This window comes from Athene cunicularia (genome assembly GCF_003259725.1).
Source record: "Athene cunicularia isolate RWA chromosome 4 unlocalized genomic scaffold, athCun1 chr4_part3, whole genome shotgun sequence".
In the NCBI taxonomy this organism is placed as follows: domain Eukaryota; kingdom Metazoa; phylum Chordata; class Aves; order Strigiformes; family Strigidae; genus Athene; species Athene cunicularia.
This window is the reverse complement of record NW_020799100.1, coordinates 13,188,779-13,214,156: the sequence shown is the minus strand read 5'-3', so window position 1 is coordinate 13,214,156 and position 25,378 is coordinate 13,188,779. Positions and strand designations below refer to the sequence as shown.

The 25,378-nt window shown below is 54.4% G+C and overlaps 1 protein-coding gene across 1 annotated transcript in view; it reads left to right on the top strand.

The window, feature by feature from the left end:
* The first annotated feature begins 1,705 nt into the window (after positions 1 to 1,705).
* The window catches only part of LOC113480178 (disks large homolog 3-like), a 49,883-nt gene continuing 26,210 nt past the window's right edge, over positions 1,706 to 25,378 (top strand). The window contains exons 1-4 of the mRNA XM_026848800.1: positions 1,706 to 1,781; positions 1,886 to 2,017; positions 9,134 to 9,282; positions 10,912 to 11,067. Of these exons, the coding sequence (XP_026704601.1) occupies positions 1,706 to 1,781; positions 1,886 to 2,017; positions 9,134 to 9,282; positions 10,912 to 11,067 (513 nt within the window). The remainder of the gene's footprint in view (positions 1,782 to 1,885; positions 2,018 to 9,133; positions 9,283 to 10,911; positions 11,068 to 25,378) is intronic.

Genomic DNA, 25,378 nt, shown 5'->3' with positions numbered 1-25,378 from the left:
GGGGCTGAGACCTGAGGACCGGGTGCCCCGGGTTCCCTGGGCTGCGGGACATGTCCTAGTGCCACCGTGGCTCGGAGCGGGCGGCTGTGGGATGCTCTGCAGCACCCCTGGGTGCTGTGGGGAGGGCAGGTATGAGCGGGTGGGTCCTGCGGGGCAGGATCCCTTGTAAATGGGACTTACGCCTTGAGGCATAAGGAGATGGGCCCCAGTCACTACGTGCTCTTTCTCGGGTGCTTTGGTCTGTCCCCTGCGGTGGGGACACAGCCCTTCCCTGGGTTTGGTGGTCCAGGGCTAGTGTTCCCCTGCCCCGGCTGGCTGTCACCCGGTGCTGGTGGCCAGCAGTGCAGAGTGCGTGCTGCTCTTTCTGTGCCACCTGGGCTGGGGGGGGATGTTCACACCACGCTTGCAGTTTTTGTGTGCTAGTGTGGTGGCCCTCATTCTCCACCTGCTTCTTTAGCTTGTGCTGATAAGGTCAGGAATGACCAGGCGAAGATGACTCAACCTCGCTTGCGGGATGCTGGGCAGTGTCTGAAGCCACTGTCTGATCTTGCAGAAAAGAAAGCCCTTAAGCCCAATAAATCTGGAGCTTCGGGAAGTTCCTGCTTTTCCCAGCATCAGCGTGGAGCCCAGCTCTGATCAGGAGCTATTCACACTTTTCGAGGCTCCTTTCTCTGTTGTGCTCCCACGATGAGTCAGTGTGGGCCAGTGAAACAGGCAGGACCCCCTTCCCCTTTCAGCAGAGGAGGAGCTGGGAGGGGAGCTGGCTGGGTGAGCTGGGACAGCAGGTGGCACGCACCCTAACAGACACAGGCCCCCTTGTTCAGTGACCTGAATTCCCTGACGAGAGTCCTGAGATGAGCAGGGTCATCTTTTCTGCATGAGTTCCTGGGTTAAAAGATGAGTCCCCAACAGTGGCGGGACAGCTCCCCCGCCTCCTCACACAGACGCTCTTTGTCTGCCGGCTGCCTGGGTGACAAAGGGAAATATTCACTGATAGGACTGGGACAGCCTCAAGGTCCACGGGAACTCCCCACCCGCCTGAGAGATGGGTCACATCTGGGGCTGGAGCTGGACTGGCACCTTTGTGCATCTGCCCAGAGAGGCATGGATGTGTTGTGACGCAGAGATCATGGCTCCACTATTTTAGGTCTGAGGTTGTCTCACAGCTATGGTGAGCCCCGTCTTGAACCAAAGTGTTGCTTTATGGCAGCTTCCAGCTCCCCTTCCGGCCAGCATTCCTCCATCCCGACCCCAAGGCATCATGTTCCTTTCCCACTGTGTCTCCTGCTGACCCAAGGCTTCTGGCTGCATGGAGCAATTCTTACACTTCGCCCTGTAGAAACCCAGGTTTTGTCACCTGTGTAGCTGAGCTGTTCACAATATCATGCACTACATGAGTGGGGCTGTGCTCAGCTTTGCTGCAGCCATCTGGCCCCATGTGGGAGACTACAACTCCTGCAATAGTACTCACAGCCCTGTGCATCCAGGATGTGTCCAGCTCCTGAACGGCTTCTCTGCCTGGGAGTTGGCAGAGTTTCTCAGGTTGCCCTGTGCCACAGGGTTTGGAGGTGAGTCAACCTGGGTTTAGCCCCTGATTTTCAGGGTTGAGGCGGGCCAACAGGCAGAATCACCTCCCCTCCAGCCCCTGCCTGTCTCTCTGCTATGGCCCCTCTGCACCTCACACTAGGGAGTAGCTCTTACAGGTATGTGGAAGGAGGCTGCTTTTGTGCCTGTCCGGCTTAAAATTGCTGAGCTGGAGGGCAAATTGAGGCATTATCCAGGTGAGCCCTTTGCACTGCTCCAAGACTGCACTCAAGCCTTCCCTGATGATGTCTGTTCATCCTTCAGTGTTAATACCTTGTTACTTCTGTGTCATCTCTTGCAGACACTGAACGGGCAGTGGAAATTCTGACCAGATACCAAAGCACCCTGCAGTCCCCAGAGGAGCAGGAGCTGAAGGCCTCCATTGGAAAAGTCTCACACATCTTCCAAAGTGAACTCTTCCAGGCTCTGCTGGGTAAGCCCCCGTCTTGGCTCTCTGAGGCTTTGCAGTCAGTGGGTTCTCCTCGGGGGCTTGATGCTGCACGGGTGCTTGGCACTGACCAGGTTGGATGCGTCCTGTGCAATCACACGGGTGCCTGTAACACCAGGGAACTGGGCTGTCTTTCATCTCCAGGGCTTGGGCAGGAGGTACTGGGGGTCGGGGCTGTTATCGCTGGGTGTTTAGGACGTGATGGGGATTCCTCAGTCAGGTGACTGTGGACAAGGGGTAACAAGCACCTGCTAAAGGATTCTGCAACGCCTCAGGCATCCGCTGTGCAGTGCAGGCATGGTGTGTCTGCAGCCACTGCTGGGTTTCCAGCTCTGCTGCTGTACCAAGGATGCCCCGCCACGGGGCCTTGCTCCTCCCTGCACCCCTCAGCCTCCTCACAACCTGCTACTTTCCAGTCTTGCTGCCAGCCTGAAGGGAAACTAAATTTTTGTATTTTTGAGAAAGAATCCACATGTACCCAACTTTTGGGGTATCCTGGCCTTTTTTGTGCTTAGATCCATGAGCACTTGCAAGTAACACACTGCAAGTGGCTCCATTTCACACAAGAAACAGACTTGACAGTGAGGCTCATCTTGGGGCTGGGCACCAGAAAAATGTCATTTTGAGCACAGCATAAAGTTTTCCTTGTGGATTTAGACAAATACAGATGGAGTCTCACTGGACTACATAGTTTCTCTGTGCAAGACACATGGCTATCTTGCTGAACAAAGTAATTTGAAAATGCACTTTCTTTGGAAAGTATTTTTTTTAGAAAAAGAAAATTCAATGGTTTTGGACTCTGAAATTGCTTGGCTTCATTCTCTGCCAGAGCAGACCAGATCCTGGCTGCTCAGGTTCACTTAGGACACTAATTTTGGAGGTAATCTCAGAGACCATTTGCAAAAGCTGCAGTGCGCTGAGAGGGGCAGGAGCTCCTGCTCAGCTCCTCTCCTTCAGCCCTGCTCACTGTGGGCCTTGAGGAAGCACAGCAGCCCTGGTGGTTTCTGTTCCCAGGTCCCGGGACAGAAGCCAAGTTTCTCTGCTGGGAAGGAGAAGGCACCCCAGAAGCTTTGCACCCCAGAGGAGCACCTGGACCCTGGGGTGCAGAGCTTCATGCACAGTCTGTGCCTCATTCTCAGTGTGTTTTGACCCAAGGCTGTCTCAGTCCTGGCATTCCCTCTTGGCAGCTCTTGCCTTTTCTTTGCACCTCTGCAGCCAGAGACCCATTTCTGTGCCCACACAGCCTTGAGTTGCCAGCAGCTCCTCTGTGCTTCAGGTTATCCACTGGAAATTAAATACATGGGATGAGCAGTGTGTTCTGAGCTATTTTATTCTTTCCTTTCCTTGTTCTTGTTGGAGCATCACCTGGAGGCTTTTCAGCCCCTGTATGTCCTTGTGCTGAGCTTGTTCTGGGATATCTGTGCCATCAGCAGCAGAGACATGTGGCAAGGGAAGGCTCCCCGGGGCAGTGAGCTCCCATGCCAAAGGAACCAATGTGCGTCTCCTTTCTTGCCTCTGTGTTTATACAATGTGCTCTCAAAATGGTCCCCAGCCTACAGTTAGCCCCAAGCTGGAGGCAGCCTTCCCCAGCAGGGCTGTGATTGCTTTGGGAAACCTGACAGGAGCTCAACACCCCTGGCTGCTTTTGTGTGCTCCCCCAGCCCTCCCTGGGGCTGTTGTGAAGGCAGAGAAGCAGCTTTCCCAAAGTCCAGGGCCGCTCATAGGAGCGCAAAAGTGTTGTGGAGAGAGTGTAGCTGGAGAGAGCGTGTCCATGCGCAGGCTGAGCTGGCTGCAGTTTGCACGCTGGCACACGGACGCTGCACAGACTTCCCTGCTCTAAGCTGTCTGTCTTGGTGTCCTGTCAACACTGGCACGAGGGAGTGTCGCTTGATTGCTGGTGACCTTTTCAACTGGTTTAACAGGATATTAGTTCCCCGTGCCAGAGCAGCTTTCTCTAGATGTGTTTACCTAACTATGAATTTGCATTAATTACTTCTGCCACGCCGGAGCGTGGGTTTGTGAATTCCTCCATCCCCGTGTGGACACGTGATGCTGTGTCCTGCTGCGTGCTTACTGTGCTTGGAGTCCACTTGGTGTCCAGGATCTGGACCCGCTGGAGTGCAGCAACAGCTCTGGGAGGGTGCTGGAGCATTTCTATTTTATTTACTTTTCACCCTCCCTTTTCCCAGTGGGCTGCTGTGTCTCTCTGAAGTTTGCTCAGAGTCATGGAGCTGGTTCAGAGTTTATCCCAGGGAGGAGGATTTTCAGGAGAGCTGTGGGTACATCTCTCAGCACAGAGGCTCCCGTCTCACTGCCCCACACCGTGCTTCTGGCTCCAGAGAGGTCTCATCCTGTGGAGGTCCCTCCTCTTGCGCCCTTTCAGCAACATGGGCCTGCTTTTTTTTAAACCCCCGGGGAACATGAATGCATGAGCATGGTACACTCCTGTCCTCAGAACACATGCTTCTACAGGTAATGCTCTCAAGACAAACATTGGCCAGCTTGAGTTTGAATACCAAAATGCATTATGCCAGAGTAGAGCTACCAGAAGTGCTGAACTTCATGAAGTTTTCCAAGGTCCACACGAAAAATGCCAGGGATATGGCTTTCCATAGGCATTTTTTATTTTAAGAATTAGCTGTTTAGTGGACTCTAGAAGACCCCGTTTGCCCAGCTCCAGGGGAGGATCTGCTGGGACGTTCAGAGAAAGCCTGGGTCGTGTCCAGGACTGGATGTATCTGTTATCATGAACATGCCCAGTGTTGCTGTGCACATAAATTGTTTTATGCCAGACTCCTCTGAACACAACACAGCCCCCTAAATCCTTGTGACCACAGTGCCAAACTCAACTCACTCTTGCAGGAGCTGCCTGTGCCCTGGGACATGCTGACTCTGTCAGGAGGGCTCCTGCCCCAGGGGTGCCAAGGCGACTGCTTGGTGCAGTGATGCAGGAGCTGCTCTGCTGGAATGCGCCAACCCCGGCTCCACACAAAAGAAATTCCTTGGCGGTGCAGAGGGAAAGCAGGCTGTGCTGGCTCCCTCCTCCTGGCCCCTTTCTCCCTGCATCGGAAGCCATGGAGGCAAGCGCGTGACTTGCAGGGAAACAGCCCGGCACAAGGGTGCTCGAGGAGCCTGGGCTCAGAGGTGCTGCAGCTGGACTGGGGCAATCATGGCCCTACTTTTCTTCCTCTGTTCCCTCGAGCCCTTCATGGAGATGCTCATACTTGTCTCATGCCACTGGGGAGGACAGGGCTCATGCACAGAAGCAGCTTCCTGACCTTTCCTCCCGGAGCCGGGGCTGAAAGGGGCCGTTGTGCCCTCTGCAGCGGGCAAAGCTGGGCACACAGGCAGAGTTTGTGTGCGCTCAGCCACCCTGGCTGCCAGCAGCAGCCCAAAGGGCAGTGTTCCTCCTGAAAGCCCTCTGGGCTCAGCTCCTCTCCTGTGCCTCAGCAGTGGCTGGTGCAGACCCCAGTGAGGACTTGTCAGATGCTTGACCCCCCAGTACTCCCCTTGCAGCTCCTTTTACCCCAAAAAACTTACTTTCTGGAGAGCCTTGCTGCTGTGGAGGCACGAGGAGAGGCAGGCTGTGGCCCACAGTGTGTCTCTGGGTGCAAAACTCCAGCTGAGAACTCAGCTTGCCAGCAGTGCTGCTGGGGATGGTGGTTGTGGCTTCACCAGGTGGCTGCAGGAGCCAGGGTGGAAAGCTGGAGAAATCTGGAGGATTCCCAGCGCTGAGGACTCCTCCTTTTGCAAATTAGCCCATACCCAAGGATGAAAATTCATAGCTTGCTCGAAAGGTCTGCTGTGGTGGCCATAGGTGTGAATCCTCTTCACGGCAGCAGGGCTGCAGCTGGGAGGCTGGTGCAAGGCTGGAGTGTCTGCTTGGGGTAAATCTGCAGTGACACAGCCGATTATGGTGCATGCATCAGGGAAGAAATGTCATTTTCTGGAAGTGTGCGTGCCGGCTGGCACAACAGCGCTGCATTAGCCCTCAGATGTTGGTGTTATAGAAATATTTAATGACATTTATTTGACATATTGACCCCAGGAGAAAATTGTTAGACAAATTCTAATCTCAGTAAATCTTGAGTTGCTCTTCCTTATTAGATCCAGAACGGATCATCAAACAGAAATTGAGCTGTAAGAACGTGCACCATCATCTTTTGCTACCACAACATCCTCTTACTGAGGCTTTTCAGGTAGTGCTGCTCTTAAAGTGTGCAGGTGAGGCAGACTTGTCTGCAACTTGTGATGCCTGTAAGAAATGAAGGAAACCCGCGTATATTTAGATTACTTTTAATACCACATGCGCATGTGTCCTAAAATGTACTTCTGTCACAGCCATACCCTTTGCTGCTTGAACCCCATCCCCCGATCCTGAAACTCCTCTAATCTCTGGAGCCAGCAATGCTTCCCCCTCCTGGCAAGCATCTAAATTGGGCTGAGGGTTTCAGAGGTGGAGAGCAGCTGCTTCGGAGGACAAGCTTCCCGCTCTGCAGGCGCCTTGCCAGCTTGGCTGCCCAAGGCTGTGTTCCTGCAGCAGATGGGTGACAAACAGGGATGCCAGCAGCGGTGCACCCCCACGACGGAGCTGTTCAAATCCTGTTTTCATTTTTGCGAAGTTTTGTGCATTCCAGGCATAATCCACTCAGCCAGGAGCCCCTGCTATCCCGTTACGCAATGAGTATTTTTATAACCAGAGAGAGAGATGTTTTTGCATGAAAACAAAGTCCCGTTTGTCTGGCTGTGTGATGACTGCTTGCTGTGACCTCATGTCTGATTTGGGAGGGCTTCGGGGGCTGCCAGCGGTGTGTTTGGCATCTGGGAGCTGTGGAGGGAATGCCCCAGGTGCAGTGGGTGGATTTGGGGATTCCCACTCCTCCCGTCATCGCCAGCTGCCCCATTTCTCCTGGGGCACAGGATGGAGCCTGGCAATGATGCAGCGTGAAGCAGCAGCTCCAAAAGCAGCATCAGTGCTGGGCAGTGGCACAGTGCTCCCTGGACTCAGGCGGCTGCATGGCCTGGCTGTGCTCCCCGTGGGCACAGAGCCACTCTGCCAGCAAAGATTTATAGCAGCTTATTTCTTGCAGCTGGGAGGTCACCAGGCAGTGCCTAGGAGCTGGATGATGGGGGTTCATGCTGCTCCCTATCCCATCTGCAGCACGGATGTGCTGCTGCAGTGCGTGGGCATGTGGTTAAACACAGGGAGAGGATGGGGACTTGCATCTGGGGGTGCAATCCTGCTTTGTGAAAGCCTCCTTGGGAAGTAGCCTCGGGCAGTGCTCAGCATGTCTCTGCTTACATTGCCCAGCGCTCACCAGATTTCCTTTGGAAATCTTTATAAAGTGGGCATTTAATACCCTGTGGTGCCTCAGTGTGGCATAGTTTCAGGTGAGAAATCACACACTGAAGGGCTGGCGAACCCACTTCATCCCTGAGTTCCCAGGGAATGCCGGGGGAATGGCCATGAGACCCACCACTGGCCCCTGGGGTTGCTGGCAGAAGAGGGGCTCTCCAGCCTCCTCCGCAGACACAGGTACAGAAAACAAACTCGGGTTCCTGCTGTGGCTTTCCCTGCTCCAAGTGTTTATTTATGTTGCTGTGACTTTTTGGCCCTGCTGACTGCACCAAGCTTCCTGTTTCCCAGGTGCTTAAAGGGATTTATTACTTTTTTTATGCCTTTTGCAAGGTATGTACCAAACTCTTTTGGCTGACCTTTTGGAGCTTTACCTTTAACCTGGCAGCATTTACCATCCTTTCTGGTTTTCTCATTTGGACACAGCTTCATCTGGTTAGTTGAATGTCTTCTCACTTTTAATAGCCTCCCCTCCCCTGCAGTCCAGCCTTGCTTTCCTCCCTTTTACCTTCAGAGTATTCTCCAGCCAGTCACTGTGCATTTGCTCTGATATTCCAGCGGGGTGTCTCTAAATAAGCTCAGTGCCTCCCACAAATATTTTACCCTCTTTGTTACCCCTTTCACTTTCTTCATGAAAAAGCTGCTCACTTTTGATGTAGTTCCCTTTCTGAAATGAAACACTTCTACAGTGGGTATATTGGCTTTGTTGCTCCTATGGAGGTGCTGGATCTGGAGGTCTGTGTCCGACCTGTCTCTGGAGATGAGCTGGGGGCTGGCAGCTGCCTGAGTGCACAACAGTGGGGGCTTCCTTAAGGAGAAGTTATGCCCACTGCAGCCCTGCTGCTCCCTGCAGTCCTCCACGTGTGATCAGAAGAGGGTAAAATGCTCCTGACAGGTAGCAGAGAGTCTGGGCTCCCACAGTCTCTCTGGAGCTACACCCTGGGCAGCAGCTGCCATCATATCCCACTGTCACCCCATAACTGTCTCTGGAGCAGTGAGGGCTGGGACACCCCATTTTCACACCTCTCTCCGGAGCCACTATGATTTACAGCAGCAAACTCAGGTCCTTGGAACCCAGAGCAAGGGTATGTGGCATCTGCTTGTGGCAGTGCATAGGTGGTATCATGCCAGGTGGGAAGAGGGAATTTATCAGGGAAGGAGCTGGGGATAACACAGCTGTAGCCATCAGCTTTAGAGCTTGTACACCGTGAGCCTGCTGCCCTAGTGCCCTGTGCCCTCTCTGCCTGTCCCCCGGGAAGGCAGCTCCTCCAGGGGCACTGGGGAGCAGCGATGGGGAAGGAAAAGCCTGGCAGTGTCAGGGCAGGCAGGGGCTGCCTGGTGCAGGAGGCTTCTCTGAGCAGAAGGGACATGGAACCACGCGTGGGGCTGGCACCGCATGGAGGAGAGTGGAGTGGGGTGGGTTTCTGAATGATGTTGCTGAATGTGGTTTGCTCTTAGTTCCTGTGGAGCACATGGTCATTGCTCCACAGAGATGCCCGTGCCTTCCAGAGCCACGGGGCACTGTGCTGAGCCAGGGCACCACACTACACCTCTTGCTTTGCAGAGGGGGTGGGGAGCCAGCAGAGCCCTGTCCCAACCATTGCCCAGGTGCCAGCCTCTCACTGAGGGTCAGACCTACGATGCTCTGGGGGAAGAGCAGGTGGACACAGGAGCTGCACCCTACACAGGGTACAGATATCAGGCTGCCTCCCCGGTCCTGTGGAGTTTCTCGCACTGTTTTGCAGATATCCATGAATTCTACGATTTCACACTGCGCTCTGCACCCCTGCAGCCTCCCAGCCCAGATGCATGTTGTGGCACAGCCAGGCAGCAGCATGGGGCCAGTGAGCCCAGCTCCGTGGCCACACCCAGAGAGCCCCAAAACCTACCTGAGGTAAGAGCCACTCTGACACGATGCTGCGGGGCTAGACCCTGCACACTCCTGCACCAAGGAGGAGGCAAGGGGCACAGGAGACCACTGGCCACGGCAGCCAAGCCGGCTCATACCCAGGGTGTTTCCACACCTCCTCTGTCATAGCTTGTCTCATTAATGAGGCAACTTCTCCGGTTCACAAGTGTTAATAGAATTACTCCTAATGCAAATAGCTTCAGCTCCATCTCTGGTTCCTGCTCTGCTGTTGTAGCTGGATTAGTTGCTGCTGTCTGACGCTCTCTCCCACGGAGGCGTTTCAGCTCTCTGATGTAGCCACCTCACAGGCTGCTTTTGATAAAATGAAGTAGGTTGAGTCTTTTAAGTTTCCCTTTTCAGTAATTTTTTTTCCAGCGTTCAGATAACTTCTGTCTCTCTTATTTGCATTCTCTTTAATTTTCAACAGCCTTTTAAAAGATACAGCACGAGGTCAGGAGGCAGGAATTGTGCAGTAGGGTCTCAGTTATCTCAATGGCACCAAAGTAAATAAAATTGCCTTGTGCCTTTGCAGGCCCTCTTCCTGTTCCCCTCCCTGCCTTGTGCCCTGCTAAGGGATGCTGTGGGAAACCCCTGAACTGGGGATACAGGAACATTTGTACAGAAATGCAAAAATTCAGACATTCCTCCTTTCAGTGAAATAATCCTATCAGATAAACACCGTATTTCTGCCTCACAGACTGAAGTAGCTTCCCATCGCATACCTGTGGGGATACTAAATTTGAATGGCAAACAGGGACAATGGAGCTGAACGATGTCTCCTAAGGAGGAACTTTGAAGGAGTTTGGTGATCAAGAACAGGGGGGACAAAACTGCCCACAATTAGCGCAGGAGATATGTGTCCCTCTGACTCAGGAACCATTTTAACCCCATTTTTTTTTGACCCCTTTCACACTGACAGTCCCTCTAGTTAAAGGAAAACCTGCAGATCTAGTCTGTGTTTATGAATGAACTCCTAGTGATGTTATACCATAGGCAGTGGGATCCTACTTTGGGTTTTTTGGGTCTCCTGTAGCCTTGATCCACCTGATGGCAAGCTCTGCTGACAACAGCTGCTGGTCTCTGTGGCCAGGTCAATCCATGCAGCCCCGAGGAGATATGACAGTCAATAAGGACATTTAAAAATTACTGTGGAAACGAAGTGAGGAAGCAGCTGTGGGCCTGGCGCAGCTGGCATGAGGGGCACTCCTGCTGTGCCTGCAGTGCCCTGCACGCAGGGGAGACGAGCAGAGCAGCTGGTCTCAGGGCTTCCCTGCACCAAACTCAGTCCAAACCCATTGAGACCATCCTTTCTCCAAAAAACATGTTTGAGGCATCTTGTGTTGCCAAAAGGTGAAATGCAACAGGGAACTGCCCCCGCCTGGCAGCAGGAGAGCCCCAGAGTCCCCTGCCTGCTAGCCTCCACCGTTGCCTGCAGTGACGCCGCTGCCCATGCGGCCAGTGCCAGGGCAGGCTGTCACGGGTGGTGGGATGCTCACCGAGGGCAGTGTAAGCCCCTTGCATGGGGAAAGCTCATTTAGGCCCTTCTAGAAGTGGTGGAAGGGCCTGGAGGCAGCTGGCCTGCCCTATCCCCATGTACCCCCTGTCTCGTTTCAGAATCCATCCTGGGATGGTGAGCGGACACTTTCTGCAGGGGCTGGGGACAGCACACCAGGGACACCGCCACGGCTGGTGAGGGTGACAGCACGGAGGACGGAGGCACCGGCCAGCGTCTGCAGCCTGGTGCTTGGCTCTCGCAGCGCCCTGCCCCAGGTGAGCCTCCGTGCACCCCACGCCATGTCCCACACTGCCAGCCCAGCCGGTGGCTGGCACTGAGGGGACAGCACCAGGGCTGTGTGCCCCTAGCACTGCTGGGACAGTGCCAGGGAGGCGTTTTCCTCCCCTGGGGCTGGCAGGGTTTCCTCGTGGCTACTCTGGTGATGCTCAGGCTAAGAAATCTAGCAGTCACCCAGCAGCCCCACCAGGGGCTGGATGACACCGAAATCATCCTCTTGCATTAGCATTACCGTGGCCCAGTGTCAGCCCTCAGGGCTCAGAGGGCAGGTGGATATGGCGCAGAAATAAAGAGGCTGCGTGAAGCCAGAAATCCTCCCACCCCATCTCTCTTGCCCCCAGCACTGGCACACTCCCACGTTGCAGATTTCCATATTTTTTTCTCTGAGCTCTTAAATGGCAGGTCCATTCCTCAGCTTACCAGAGCTTTTCTCTGATGTCTTATTTACTTGGAAACACTGTTTATTTGGATGTGCATTGCATCATAAATCTCAGCTTCCTCCTGGTGCAAGTGCATTGTTTGGGCTACTCATTTGAGGGGAGTTTTAGGGACAAGCAAATGGCAAAATGCACTTTTGAGAGGGATGAAGTTGCCAGGATGGATGGAGCTCACTGCAGATTTAAAATTATATGAAAACGTTGTTTTCCTTGGCGTAGATAGAAATAATGCTTGTTTACTAATTCAAGGTTGTCTTCTGAAATATTTTAAATATGAAAATTGCACTGCTTCTTTTCTCTCCTTTTTAAATGTTTCCCTTCTTATTCTTCACTGCAATAAAATGGGTAACGCCCCATTTTTTTTTCCTTTACTGTTTAATTTCTCCTTTTCCTCTTGCTACTCTCTGTTTTCAAACATTCACCAAATCTTTACCAGTTTTGGAAAGGCAGGACGGTGGTTTTCTGAACACAACAGGAGGATGAGCTCAGCTGCCGGTCTCCGTTTGCCAGTGGGAGGGAACCACAACCGCAGATGGGGGAGTCACGGGGCAAAACCCATGGGGGTTGAGAGCCTAATCAGTTGGGAACAGTCAGATTTTAAGGGATTTTCTTCCTAACTGTCCCAGGCTGTGGAGTGCAGCAGCTCTTGCATCCAGCCCCAAATGTCTGGCTGAGTTGCAATGTCTCCGTTAGCAGCAGCCACCTAGCTTTGATTTTAAGACTTCATGCGATGGGGAATCTGCTGTGTCCTTAGCCTAGCTGGGCCTGATGGTTATTTATCCTTCCCATTAAAAATCTGCACTTTGCTGTTAGCCTGGATTTCTCGCACTTTAGCTCCCAGCCCCAGGAAATTTTGCTGCCTTTGTTTGCTAGGATAAAGGACCATGGCAATCAGAAATGTTCCCAACATGTAGGTATTTATAGATGCGTCTAAGTTCCCTCTTAACGAACTTTCCCTTAGATAAACTAAACAGATTGGCTTCTTCACTCACTCAGTGTGAGGCAGGTTGTTCCAGCCCTGAAATAATTCCTGTCGTTCTTTTCTGAAGCTTTTTTTATTTTCAGCCTCCTCCTTTCCTAGCTTGTGTCAGTATGGGTCAGGAGGTGGTCCTCAGTGCCGGGCACTGGTGCTTTCAGTGTTACGCATCCACAGGGACTGCAGCTGCCAGCCCAGAGCAGGGGGTCACTGCCCTGAGAGGGAGGGGGCAGTGGGGACCCAGGTGGGCAGGACAGAGCACTGGGAGGGCTGTGCTCTGGCAGAGCTCTCATCTGCAGCCTCTTTCATCCCAGAGAATGGCCACTTCACAGGCAGAGCAGGGATCTGGAAGGGAAAAGCCATCAGGATGGTAGTGTTTAGTGCTGGGCTTAGCCATGCCCTTAGTCCTGCCTGAAACTCAGCTTTCTGTGGAGACCCATCAGCTTTCCTGGAAACTGGGACCAAGTGGTGCTGCAGGCTCGAGCGCTGCTCCCCTGTGACAGCCCCTGTGCTGGGATATGGGGACCTCTGACATGACAGTGAGCCTGTTCCTTGAGATGTCATCTTCATCACAGAACACAGGCCTTGCCCCGATGGAGCAGGAGCATTTCCAGCAGTCCCCCACGTCAGCGACCTGGACAGTGACATGGGGTTGGCTATGTCTGGGGGCAGGCTGTGCCAATGGACTGCAGCATGGGCCCGGCTACACATCCCTCACTCCTGCATGAAGGCACTGAGGACACCTCAGCTCCTGCCCAGCATCACCTCCCATGTCAATTCTCAACAGCCCCAGCATGCAGGACAGCGTCGGAGCTGGATAAAACCTACACACCCAGCTCTTGCCCACCTCCACGGTGACTTCTTGCTCCCCAGCCTTTGGTGTGTGCCTTTTGCCATGGGCATTTCTGAAGCCGGTTTCAGGAAGACACTTGAGATGGCAAATAGCACTTGGAAGAACCAGGGAAGCTTTTATGTGATATTTAGTGCTAGTGCAGGAGGGCACCAGCTGCAGGGCAGAGCAGCTGTGCCCTGGTGCTATCATCCCAGGGACAAGAGCTCTAACGGACACCCTGCCACTGATAAAAGGCAAGATGATAAACTGGTTCGTCCTGCCTGAAGTAAGTGCAATTCTCTTATTGCATCCATCAATGTAAATAAGTTTTCTTTTGTCCTGGCTTTGTCCTCTTCCCTGTCTGCAGCTCTCCCCAGCAGTAATAGCAGAGCAAAAGGCGCCATAACCTTTAGCCAGAAAGACACATGAGAAATAAATTGCCTCTTTGCACAAATGCTTCCAGGAACAGGAAATTTTCTGTCTGCTGGCAAGGATGTGTGAGCCCTCTGAGAAGCCCTGCAGTGTGCAAATGGCTGCTGCAAAAGAAGTGGGACCTGTAAATACAGCAGCAACACGTGCTTCCTGATGGTGAGGCTTAGTGGGCTGATACCATCCCTCCATGGGAAAGTGGATGTTCAGCCCTCAATGGGACAAGAGCAAAGGGACTCGGCCAACTGAAATGACCTGTTGAGGTGCTCTGAGGCACAATCCTGCCTGAGCTCAGGTGTTTGTGAGGTTTTATTTGCCAAATCTTCCATTTCAACCTTTCCCTGAGTCCTATGGTTGCCTTAGCAGGGCTGCTCAGGGCTTGTGTGTATCTGCAGTGGGAAGACTCACGAGGATGCTCCCATGGCCGGTGCCACTCGCCTGTGCTCATAGGCTGGCAGGAAGGCTGCTTCTCTCAGTAAACGCCGTTCTCATCCTCTGTGCCGGGAGCAGAGAGCAACCAGCTGCAAAGATAAATGAACGAGGAACAATACCACTGATGAGCAGAAAGTCTGCGCCTGTGAGGAAGCACTGCTCTTCCCCTGTCACCCTCTCCTGCCTCCCAGCACGGCTCTGCAGCCACTCTGACTTCATCCCTGTCATCGCGCCAGTGCAGTGCCGCCCCTCCCGCGGTCGCCTGCCCGTGCATCCCTCCCTCCCTCCTGCCTGCCCAGGGTTTCGTTGCTTCACTGCCCGACGCCAGCGCCGTGGCTCTGTCCTTGCTCAGCCCAACAACTGACACTGAGCAACAGCAGGTCTTAACGTGATGGAGAGAGTGAGCGAGACTGCTTCAGAGGACAGACATCCATGAGTACTCCGAAATCACTGGTGAACAGGAGACCTCGCCGGCAGGCGATGCTGCCGCTCCCACAGGCTGCGGGTGCGTGGGATGCCGCCGAGCGTGCCTGCAGCGTGCCTGGTGCAGGCTGTGCTTTAGCACTGCTGGGCTGAGGCAAGAAATGTCCCCTTGCCTCCCTGCGTCCCAGGAAGGACACAGCCCAGCTCTGCAGAAACGCCTTGGCAGGTTGTTAGGAGCCCTCCCACTGCACCTGATGCTGAAGAAGATGCATCTGTCTGCCCTATAACCCACAGCTCAAGTGCCAAAAAGGTTCGTGGAGCTCCCCAGGGGATTTGGCAGAGAAAGGCAGGCTGTGCCGCCAGCGTGGCGACCGGCTGTCTGCTTCCCCCATCCTTCTCTCAAGTGTTTTTTCCTCTTTCCCGATTTGCCTTTGGCCAAAGAGAAGGGCGTTCCCATGCTCTGCGCCTTTGCCTGGCAGGAGCTGCTCAGGGCACCTGCAGTGGGTTGGGACGAGATCGACCTGTAGCGGCTGCTGCTGCTGCTGCTGCAGAAATGCCCACTGTGAGCTCCCACTGCCCCCTGCCCTGGCTGCAGCCCCACCACTCCTCCTTTGCTCTGCAAGGTGTGTGAGAGGGGAAACACCAAATAACTGTTTGCTATTGGAGGAGTGTCAGGGAAATTAAGCAGGTCCCTGATGCAGGCGTCTGACAATGAATGCAGCCCCCCAAAGAAAGCCTCTCCATGAGGTTGCCTGGTTGCATGTGCCCTGCTGTCCCCACCACCCCGTGTCCTCTCTGTGGGCTGGCTGGTCAGACGGCCAAAGACATCACTGCAGGCCAGACTGGCCACTGCTTTATCTCTGCTTGTGCCCAGCAGCATCAGCCCTGCGACCCCAAGACCCTGGGAAGTGGCTAATGCTCAAGCAATGGGAGCAGAGGAGAACAGCTCCCTGAGAGACCCCCCCTTTCCCACTGCATCCCCATGCACCTTTGGGAGCATGCTTAATTTTAGGAAAAGCAGAGAAGAAAAGCAGCAACCCACAATCCAGAGGTCCCGCCTGCTGCCCTAGTGTCACATGAGCTGCTTTGTGCGTGGAGATCACTTCAAGGCTCTGCATTCAGATGCTCTCCAGCACTTTTGTGTTTTGACATTGCAGACACAGGCTCGAAAGCCAAAGCGCTGAAGCCAGGAGGGTGTCTGTCTGCAGTAGCACACTCAGACTGAACCATACATCAGCCCTGCACAGCATGGACGGCCGGCTGGGCAGCTGGCTGCCTGTGTCCCAAGGAGCCTGTTGCTCAAAGCGGGGTCAGCACGGGCTGTGTCAGTAAGAGCTGTCACTTCAGTGGACGTTTTGGGGTTGAATGGCCTCAACTTTACTAGAGGCTCTTGCTGTTTCCTGCCGCGGAGATGAACAAGGAGATGCTTAGACCTCAGTACTCCCAGCTCAATATACACCAAAGGATGAAGAAGCCAGTACAGCCACCAGGCTGTCAGACCAAAGGCTCGTGCATGGCCACCTGTTCCTACTCTGTTTGGAGACTTTCTATCTAAAACCAGCAGCAAAAGGAAGATCCTCAGCAGACCCCAAGGCTTTTCTGCCTGCACAGCATAGGAAAGCCCTGCCAGACATAGGGCTGTTGGTCTGTCTGTTCATCCAAGTCATCATCATTGTTTTGAATTTATTTTGTGATGGTGCGAGTGCATGCAGCATTTCCTATGCAGTGGTGGAAAGAGGACAGTGAGGGGGAGGCTCTGGGGAGCATCCCACAGACATTCACACTCCAGAGTCATCAAGATGAGCCTGGAGTCCATCCATCCTCCCTCTAGACTCATGCTCCAGCTTTATTTGTGTCTGCCCGTCCCCAGGGGAGCACAGCTGCTGGGGTGACTTGCACACTGAGGTTCACACTGATGGGTTTTATGCGTAACTCTGAAAGCAAGAACTGAGTCCATTCACAGGCATTTCGGTGGGATGGGGACTGATCAGGGGCCAGCCCCATCAGTGCCTTGGTTAGGAGCTCCATGAGCTGCTGTACTCTCCCTGCTGGGTCTCTCTCTGCTTTGCTCATCAAGTTTCCAAACTGAGCTGGTGCAGCCTCAGTGCAGGGTCCCTGCAGCAGCACCCAGGTCCTTCCTTTCCTGCTCTGCTTTGGTGGGTGACTGACTGCATTCCTGCTGCAACCAAAGTGAAGCATTGGAGCCTGTCTCCCATAGCACAAACCGATCAGGGGCTCTCAAAGCATGCCAGAGCACAGGATGTGCCACCCCGACCTCCACCCATCCAGGCTCTGCTCCCCCTCGCAGCCACCCACCATCTCGGGAGACTGAGGATAAATCTTCTGGGTGCATTTCTGCAAAACAAACAGGCTCTCCTCGCCATTTTGTAAGGGAACAAACCAAGCTTGAAGGCAGAGCCTGGCAGGCCAGCTGCTTTCTATCTGGAGCGCTGAAGCTGGGGGAACGTCGCTGCATCTTAATGGCATCGGGCTGGACGGAAATCAGGATTCTGATGGCAGAGGCAATACCAGCACTGTTGTAAATGGAGCTGCCATGATAACTGCTCATGAAGGTTTTTAGTCTTTAGGATTTGAAGGACCAGTATCAAGCTACGCTGAGACATCCATTATCCTCGGCATTGGTGGGAGCCAGGGGAATTGCAGGGGAAGGAGGACAGTGGATGAGTGCGGGTTTGGGAATCGTCCCTCTTGTGAATCTGAGTGTGATCCCTTTAAAAGGTGCTGTCTGCTGTGTGCTGCCTCCTCTTGCCTTGCTCTGCCTGCTCAGGGGAATTAGACCATGCGTGGCTGCAGCAGTGCCAGCGTTTCAAGCCAACCTGATGCCCTGCTGCAGGAAGCAAGGGTTTGCTCCAGGGCAGCATCCACCAGAGCCCTGCAGCCTGCGGGTACAAAGCACCTTGCAGGAGCCCCGCTGGCATTGCACCTCAAAATTATTCCAAGTATTGAGACTCAGGCAACAGCCTCCTGTGGTCTGTGGCCTAGATAGCTCTCAGGGCTGGCACCGCTCAGGCACACCAGTGTCTGTGCCCAGAGCACTGGCATGAAGAGCATCGTGCCTGGCCAGTGTTGCTTCCCCAGCCTCACAATCAGCTTCCCACCTGCGCATGTCCCGGAAACAGGGCAATGTCCTGCCAGGCTGTCCCCCCCTTTTAAGGGTATTTTTAGACCAGATCATTTCACAGCCCAGGCTACAGCAAACTGCAGGAGGAGCTGTGGCAGAGCAATCGAGGGGGCACTGCACTGTGGTGCAGAGGGGAGACCCAGGCTGATCCCGGAGCTGGATTTGTTGCTGAAGCTAGGGGCAAGCTCTGTCTGCTGCTTCGCGAGGGTGTTGCAGTCCCATTGCTGCACTGTTTGTTCCCACTCCCTGGGCACGTACTGCCCTGCTATTTCCCCTCTGTGTGGTGTTAGATTTTGCATAGCTGAATCTCAGGGGGTGTTTTTGCAGGGAGGTTTTGTAAGCTTTGGGGCTCTACTTCTGTGGAAGCACGGCAGCGTCATTGCTGCTGGTTCAGGACAAGAGCGTGGTGATGAAACCTCCCTCCCAGCTGCACCCAGCTGTGCACTCTGGCCCCTGTGGGTGCCCCGTCCCTGGGACCCGACCATCCCGTGTCCAAACTAAATCCTGAAGCCAAGGTGAAGGAAGTGGCACATCACCCCTCGACATCATCATCCGTCACCCAGGGCTTGCGCTGCTGGTGTGTCACTCCTGAGAAACACGTGTGTACGGCGTGCCCGTGCCTCGCGATCATGTCCTCACCCCACGGCTGGGACCTGCTTTGAAGGTCAACTCGGGATTTCCCAAACCGTCCTGTCTGCTCCTGATGAGCAGGCGGCAGAGGGGGCAGTGGGGACGGGCGGGTGGCGACAGTGCGCCTTTAAGAGAGGCCCGTGTGCCGGCTGCGGCCCTGCGGCACGCGCGCTGATTGGCCGAGCGGCCGGCAGGCGGGCTGGGGGCGGGGCCAGCCATTCAGAAATTTCCGAGCAGCACTTTCTCCCTTAAAGGGGCCAGGGCAGTGGCGGCGGGGAGAGACGGGGCCAGCCAGGCGCCCACCTCCCTTCCACCGCGGGTGCCCGGGGCTCCCAGGGACACCAGCGTTCATTTTTCTCTCCCCACGTTAGGCAGGTTCCCGCGCCAGAAATTGTGTCCTGGGGCAGCACAGCCCAGACGAGGCGCCAGTATCCCCACGAGCCAGTGGCTGGGGGCAGTGGGAGATGCTGAATGGGCCTTGCTCTGTCTGAAAGGAGCAGATTGGAGTAGGGCTGGCCAGGCGAAAGAGAGAAAGCATGGACCCACAGAGCTCCTCTTCTTATCCCCCACACAGGGTGGGAATAATTGATGAGAGGGCATCCCTGGGCCCTGTATGTTGGGGTAGGTCTCAGGGCTGGTCTGTGCAGCCCAGGGCATCCCCAGGTGCGAGCAGAACAGTGCTGAGCCCTTGCAGCACTTTCAGAGCCACACGTTGACTCACTCTGAGGATGGGACTGGTTCTTGTAAAGTTCCCCCAGTGGGGAGCCCGGGAGAGCCAACTCATGGGTCTTTGTAGCGCCAAGGGCACATCGGCTTAGGCAGGTCCAGCCAGGAGACCTCCAACAGCCTTGTACAGCACAAGCGGGGTGTGTTTGGCTGCTGCTAAATCTGTGTAAGCACACCCAGGGACAGCTTGAGACTAGTGAAAGATGCAGGGAAACAGGATGTCTGCTGGGGTCAAACTAGGCACAGCCATTTGGAGATCAAGGTACAGGACCAAAAAAAATATTAACTGATTCTGTTAAAGGCATGACACTTCAAAATACCTCACTCTGACTCTGGCTTGGAGTGGTGAAGTTGTGCCCTTGTCACATTTTCAAACCTTCCTTCTGCTCCATCAGGCTGGAAATGTGCTTTATTCTGAAGAAAATGCACACACAACGACTGGGCACCCACAGACCACGAGACACGGCAGTGCTGTAATTGCCATGCCCGTGCAGCAAGAAGACTCCCCCCTTGCACCCAGGGAGGTGCTGTGGGAAGGCAGCCCACGGCCAGCCCATGCTTCAAGTGCACCAACACAAGGCAGGAGCCTCTCTGCCGGGTGATGGGGAGAGCGGCTGTGGGCGTTGTGAGGCTGTCAGGAAATCCATAAAGCCTGCTGCAGTTGATTGCTATTAAATAGAGCCTCCAGGCTCTCCTTTACAGGGAGTGAACCTGTCCCTCTGCTGCAGGGACCTGCTGCAGGTCTCCATTGCTCCTCTCCTCTGCCAGCCCAGCCATGGAAGATGTTTAGTTGGCTGTAATTTCAATTGCAGAAAACAGCCGGTAGTGTTTATTGAAGACCCTCACACCATTGCTGCCACAAGTGAGGATATGGGAACTGTGCAGTGGCACTGGGCAACATATCAGGGATCATTAATAGAATGAAAATGGTTTTGCCCTGGAGGAGAATAATTTCTTTGGCAACTGCCCTGAGAGTGCTGAGAGCTATCTCTCCCTTGGTATGCCTGGTTATTATTATCCCAGCTGCACATTTCCCGGCGTGAATCGCTGCCGGTGCCAGGGAGGAACAGTCTCAGCATGAGATGTTCCTTATCCTGCCCCTTCCCACTCACCCGTGACAGCACAAACCCTCCAGTGCTCACGGGAACTGCTGGCCCTGTTTGCCCACTAGCTGTGCAGCTGGCTCTGCAGAGTGCCTGTTCAAGTTTCATTTCAAGACACAGCAAATTGCAAATCCCTGCTGGATGGGGGTCTGTGGTAGTGCTAAGGAACCAACTGACAGGCTGAGCTGAGTTCGCTAGGTTCCTCCCTTTGCTGCTCATCTCCCCATGGCTGGTTCCCCGCCATGCATTTACATCCCAGTACTCCCTGCCACCCATTGTCAGCTGGGTGGCTGCAGACCCTGCTGCTTCTCTGTGCTTTGGACACTGGGTAGCTTTTTTCAGGTGATTGCAGTCAAGAAAGGTACCTCCTCCATGCAAAACTGTCCCCAACCTTGTCCCCCAGCATTACAAAGATGACACCTTCCCCACGTGCACCTAGGCTCATGGCTAACGCATGGCTTCGGCTCCCCTGGCAGGACCCAGCTCCTGCTTGGGCTAAAAGCAAGGAGCAGCAAGACAGCACTCGTGTGACTGTTGTCTCTGCAAGGAGCTGACTGCCTTCATCCTGCCCCATCTTCTGCTCCTAGAAAGGCTGTAGGTGCAACAAACCTCCAGCTCCTGGTCCCTCACACTTGCCTTCCTCTTCTCACAGGACTTCATGGGAGAGGAAGGAAGCGACAACAGGGGCTGAAATGCCAGCAACACCAGATAAAACCTAGCTCCATGCCCCCCTCATGCCATGTAAATAGCACCATTTCCAGGGGTTTCTTGACACTTTGCTGAAATTAGCACCTGTAAAAAGAACAGCTGCCAAAGCTGAATTTAAATAAGATGGGCAGGCTTCTGGTAGGAAGAGGGTACAGGATGAGAGCACTCTTGGTTTCCTTTGAGTCGCTTCCCTCCATGAAGACACCTGTCTGGAAATCATCTCCCAGCTCCTTTAGCCCTGCTCAATGCCCTTGTCACTGGGGCGAGATGCCCACAGCTGCTTGAAGGTGCTGGGCACTGTGCCTGCCCTGCCAGACCCAGGTCTGGGCACCCCAGTGCAGGTGCCTGCACTCTTTGGGCTCCGGCAGTGCCACTCCCAGTAGCCAAAACACTGCTACTCACTGAAGCAAGCTGGAAAAGTGCAGGATGCAGATGCCCCTGGCCAGCCAGCCCTGGCCTCCTCTTGAGCTCAGTAATGTCTCCCAAGTCCCATGCAGCATTAGGGATCATTGCAAGCAGGTGGCAGCAACCAGGGAATTTTTTTTTCCTTTTAATTGGGACTAGCAGGTGACACATGCAGTTCTCTACAAATGACTAGGAATTAAACAAGTCTCATGGCAGCTAAAATGGGACGTGCAGGTTTTCAGGAGGGGAGCTGTGAGCAGGTAGAGAAGGACTCCATCAGAGTTGCAGTGGCTGTGGCTCAAGGCCCCTCCACTTGCAGGTGGTGATGAGGCACTAACAGATAAGAGAGCTGGGGGAATCGGCTGAAGGGTTTAGATAGTGGGGCCACCCCTGAGTTTGCAAGTTGGCAAATGGAGTGGGGTGGAGGCAGCAATGCTGGCACGCCAGGGCTGGCGGCAAGGCTGTTCCCCTGGGGGGTGCCCATTGCATGGCTGCCCCATCTGCGGGGCTGCCGGAGACCGAGCAGGGAGAGGACCAGACCGACCTTGTGGAGTATACACTCCAGCCTGCCATGGGGGGAAAATCAAATTCTTCTCTTAATTGTTCACTCAGCTCCTTATTAAAGTGCTTTTCCCTAACAGGTCTTGTCCTTTGCTTTTGCACTTCCCCCCTAAGTGAATGCCCATGTCCCTGCCTGCCCCCACCGCAGGACTGAGTGAAAGGAGGAGACATGTCTGGAGCAGGCCTGGTGCAAGCAGTTGGGGTTACAAACTCCTCACGTGCCCTTCCCCGCCACTCTCCTCCCACCCACGTCAGCCTCTTCCAGCTATGAGTCTCCTGCCTGACCTTGGCCCAGAGGTGGCTTTGATGAAGGCTCATGGTGGTGGAGGGCACCTCACTGGGTGGCCATGGGGCTCTGCACACTGCGGGGTCCCTGCGGCCGAACCGTGCCATCCTAGGGTGGGAACTGCGATGGGAGGGAAGTTTGCAGCTGGGCTGGAACAGTAGTTTGTTATGGATGTGTTACAGGTTCTGGGCACATCTCCTTAATGAAGTGACTCAGATCTCAGAGGTGCTGCAGGGTGGGGGATAGTGGGTAGCCAAGAAGGACTTCATGTCCTTTTGCTCTCATATGGAAGACACTGGCCATCTGCCTGTTTCTACAAGGCTTATTGCCTTAATTTGACACAACAATCCTTACCTCAGCCCAGCTCCCTCCCCTCATTCCCACCTCTGCTCTCACTGCTGCAAGATGCCCTCTCTGCATGGGTGACATCCCCCAGCCCCCTGGTCCACACTGGCTGTTGAGAAGGCACAGCATCTCCCGGAGCACAGGGCTCATCAGCCCAGCATCCTCCTGCAGGGCCAGCCCCGTGTGCGCTGGGAGATGGCACAAGGAGCAGTAGAAGATGTGAAGATGATCCTAATTTCTTAAAGCCTGAAGTGTAAAGTTCTCTGTTAATGCCAACACTGCATGCTTTCCTTCCATGCACACAAACAGTTTTTCATTGATTAAAATAACTCTGAACAAGCTTGCTTTGCATGCAGGCATCCAGTCCTTCCTTGCCTTTGTGAGCTCCTGGGGTCTGCAGTGTCTTGTGACACTGAGCTCTGCAGGCTAGAAACACGTTCTTACGTGCAGCCGTTGGCTTCACCTTGCTGCATCTCTGGGTTTTTGGGCCAGTACCACAGTGCACCCAGGTCCCATAACTGATTGTTGGTCAGCAAGAGCCACTGGGAGCGGCAGGGTGAGGCTCACCTGCAGAGCTGTTTCCAAGGGCTCAGCAGTAGTGCTGGGCTCAGCTGCTCGAGGCCAGCGTGGTGGGGACAGGCTCTCTAAACTTGCTTGTCCAGGAACATTATGACTGTCCTAAGCTTGAAGCTGGGAAAATTTCAGTGTAATGTGTCTGAGCCACAACACTGCTCCGTGGCATTAAGCATGGAGGAGTACATGATCGTAGCATCCATCCTGTGATGAAGGTAACCTGAGCAGTCCAGAGGCAATGAGTGGAGAGGACAGGCTCTGCACTGTGCAGTGGCGACCATGGGGCTTGGGGACAATGTGGATCCTGATTGTGGAGTGTCTTCTGCCCCCTCCCCTTCGCCCAGAAGCAACCGTTTCACTTGACCTCTTGTGAGCAAACACTGCAGGAGCACCTGTCTGCGGTGGTCAAGTGGAGAAGTAATTTTTTATTGCAGTTTAAAGAGCTAAAGAAACAAGGAGTGGGCAGGGGCATTTGTCTGACTGGCCATCATGTGCTTCTTCCTCCTCCAGCCCTGCTTGGGAACTGCGTGCACTGGCTGCGTGAGGTCAGTAGGAGCCTGCAGATCTTACAGCCTGAATTAGGGCGTTGAACCACCATGTCCTGTGGCTGAGCTTGTGGTCCCCCTCCTGCTTCTGTCTCATTCCTTTACCCATATCCTGCGGGAGCCCTACTGCACACTTTTCATTGCTCTTCTACATATTTATGTACGATTTCTTCAGATGACTCTTCACCCACCCTAGCGTTTATTACAACCCTTAAGCGTTAGGAGGCCAGGTTCAGGTTTTAACTGGTCAGATGTGGTTTTTCTGTAATGTTTTTTTCTTTCTACCCTTCAATTTCTCTGGGGGACTCTTCTGAACTTCTTCCAGTCTGTCACTTCAGTGCAAAAGGTGAGGGGCTGCCCGAGCTGCACTGGGAGCAGCGCCCTTACCCTGCTGCTCCAAGAGGCATTTTTGCTCTGCTTTTGCCATCCCCTGATGGCAGCAGGTGGAAGGCCCAACAAAGGTCCTGGGCGTTTCCATACCCCCAATGCACCCGTGGCTCTCCAGGCAATGGCAGCATCCCCAGGGTGCTGTGCTGGGGTGAGTGGTCACATTCCCAGCAAAGCAGGGTGAGAGCTGACTTGGGGGTGCAACGGGGATGCCGCTGCCGGGCTAGTGACCGAGGTTCAGGTCTGGAAAAAAGATTTCACACTCCAGCGCGGACCACGGCTGATGCGAATGTGAACTCCAACTGGTGTCAACCACAGAGCTGGCCGGGCTGCCCACCCCCGCGCTGGGGCGAGAGGAACCGAGCTGCGCAGGGGCTGCCCGGTGCCTCTGGGGATGACTGCTTGTAAAACTCAACGGTGCTCCGCAGGAACTCCTGCAGTGCCTTGTCTGACAGGCACACGTTGATCCAGACGCTGTGGTTTTTGGTTTTTTCGTACAGATTCCGTTTGACATCCATCAGCGTGAGCAGTTGCCTTTCATCTGCCCTCACCTCCCAGGCCTTCACGTGCTCCACGAAAGCTCTGGCCTCTTCCACTGCACTGACCAGCTCCTCTCCAAACATGGTGCCGGCACTGTGATTCGTTAGCGCTTCGTACGTGGCCCTGAGGCTGCTGCTCATCTGGTAGATGGATTTAAAATCACTGCTGTGATTGAACAGGATTATATCCCACACTGGCATCAGCTGAAAGCCTCGGTCGATAACGCACCAGGTGGTGTTATTAGCTACGAGCCCTGCTTTCCACTGCGGGAGAGAATCTGTCTCTGACGGGCCCCCCGTGTTGGCCACGTAGAGCTGAATCGCCATGTGGGTACTCCGTCCAGCTTTTCTCTCGACAGAAGCCCGTGAGCTGGATTTTGAAACGCTCACGCCCGCTTCCACGCTGGCACCGAAGCCGCTGTAGCTGGCCCCGACGAAGGAGCTGAGGGCTTCCGACGCTTCTCGCTTCAACTCTTCCCGCTGCTCAGCGCTGAACCCTTCGGCAGTCGCTCTCCACCAGAATATCCCCCCGAAGTGAAGGGGACCCTGGTTTATGTGGGACCCAAACCTGCTGAAGAAGCTCGCGCACCTGCTCTTCAGCATGAGGGGCCTGTCGGCTTCTGGAGTGATGCTCAAAAGGTGCTCGATGTCTTGCAGCTCCCGCAGGGCCACGTCCGAGAGTTGGAGCTGATGCTTTTGGAAGTAACAGGAGGCCAGCGGGATGTACTGGTACTTGGTGGTGCAAATGTAGCTCTGCTCCCGGCGGAACTCGTGGGTGTCCTCCGACCGCGAGGAGCTGCTGTAATCCAC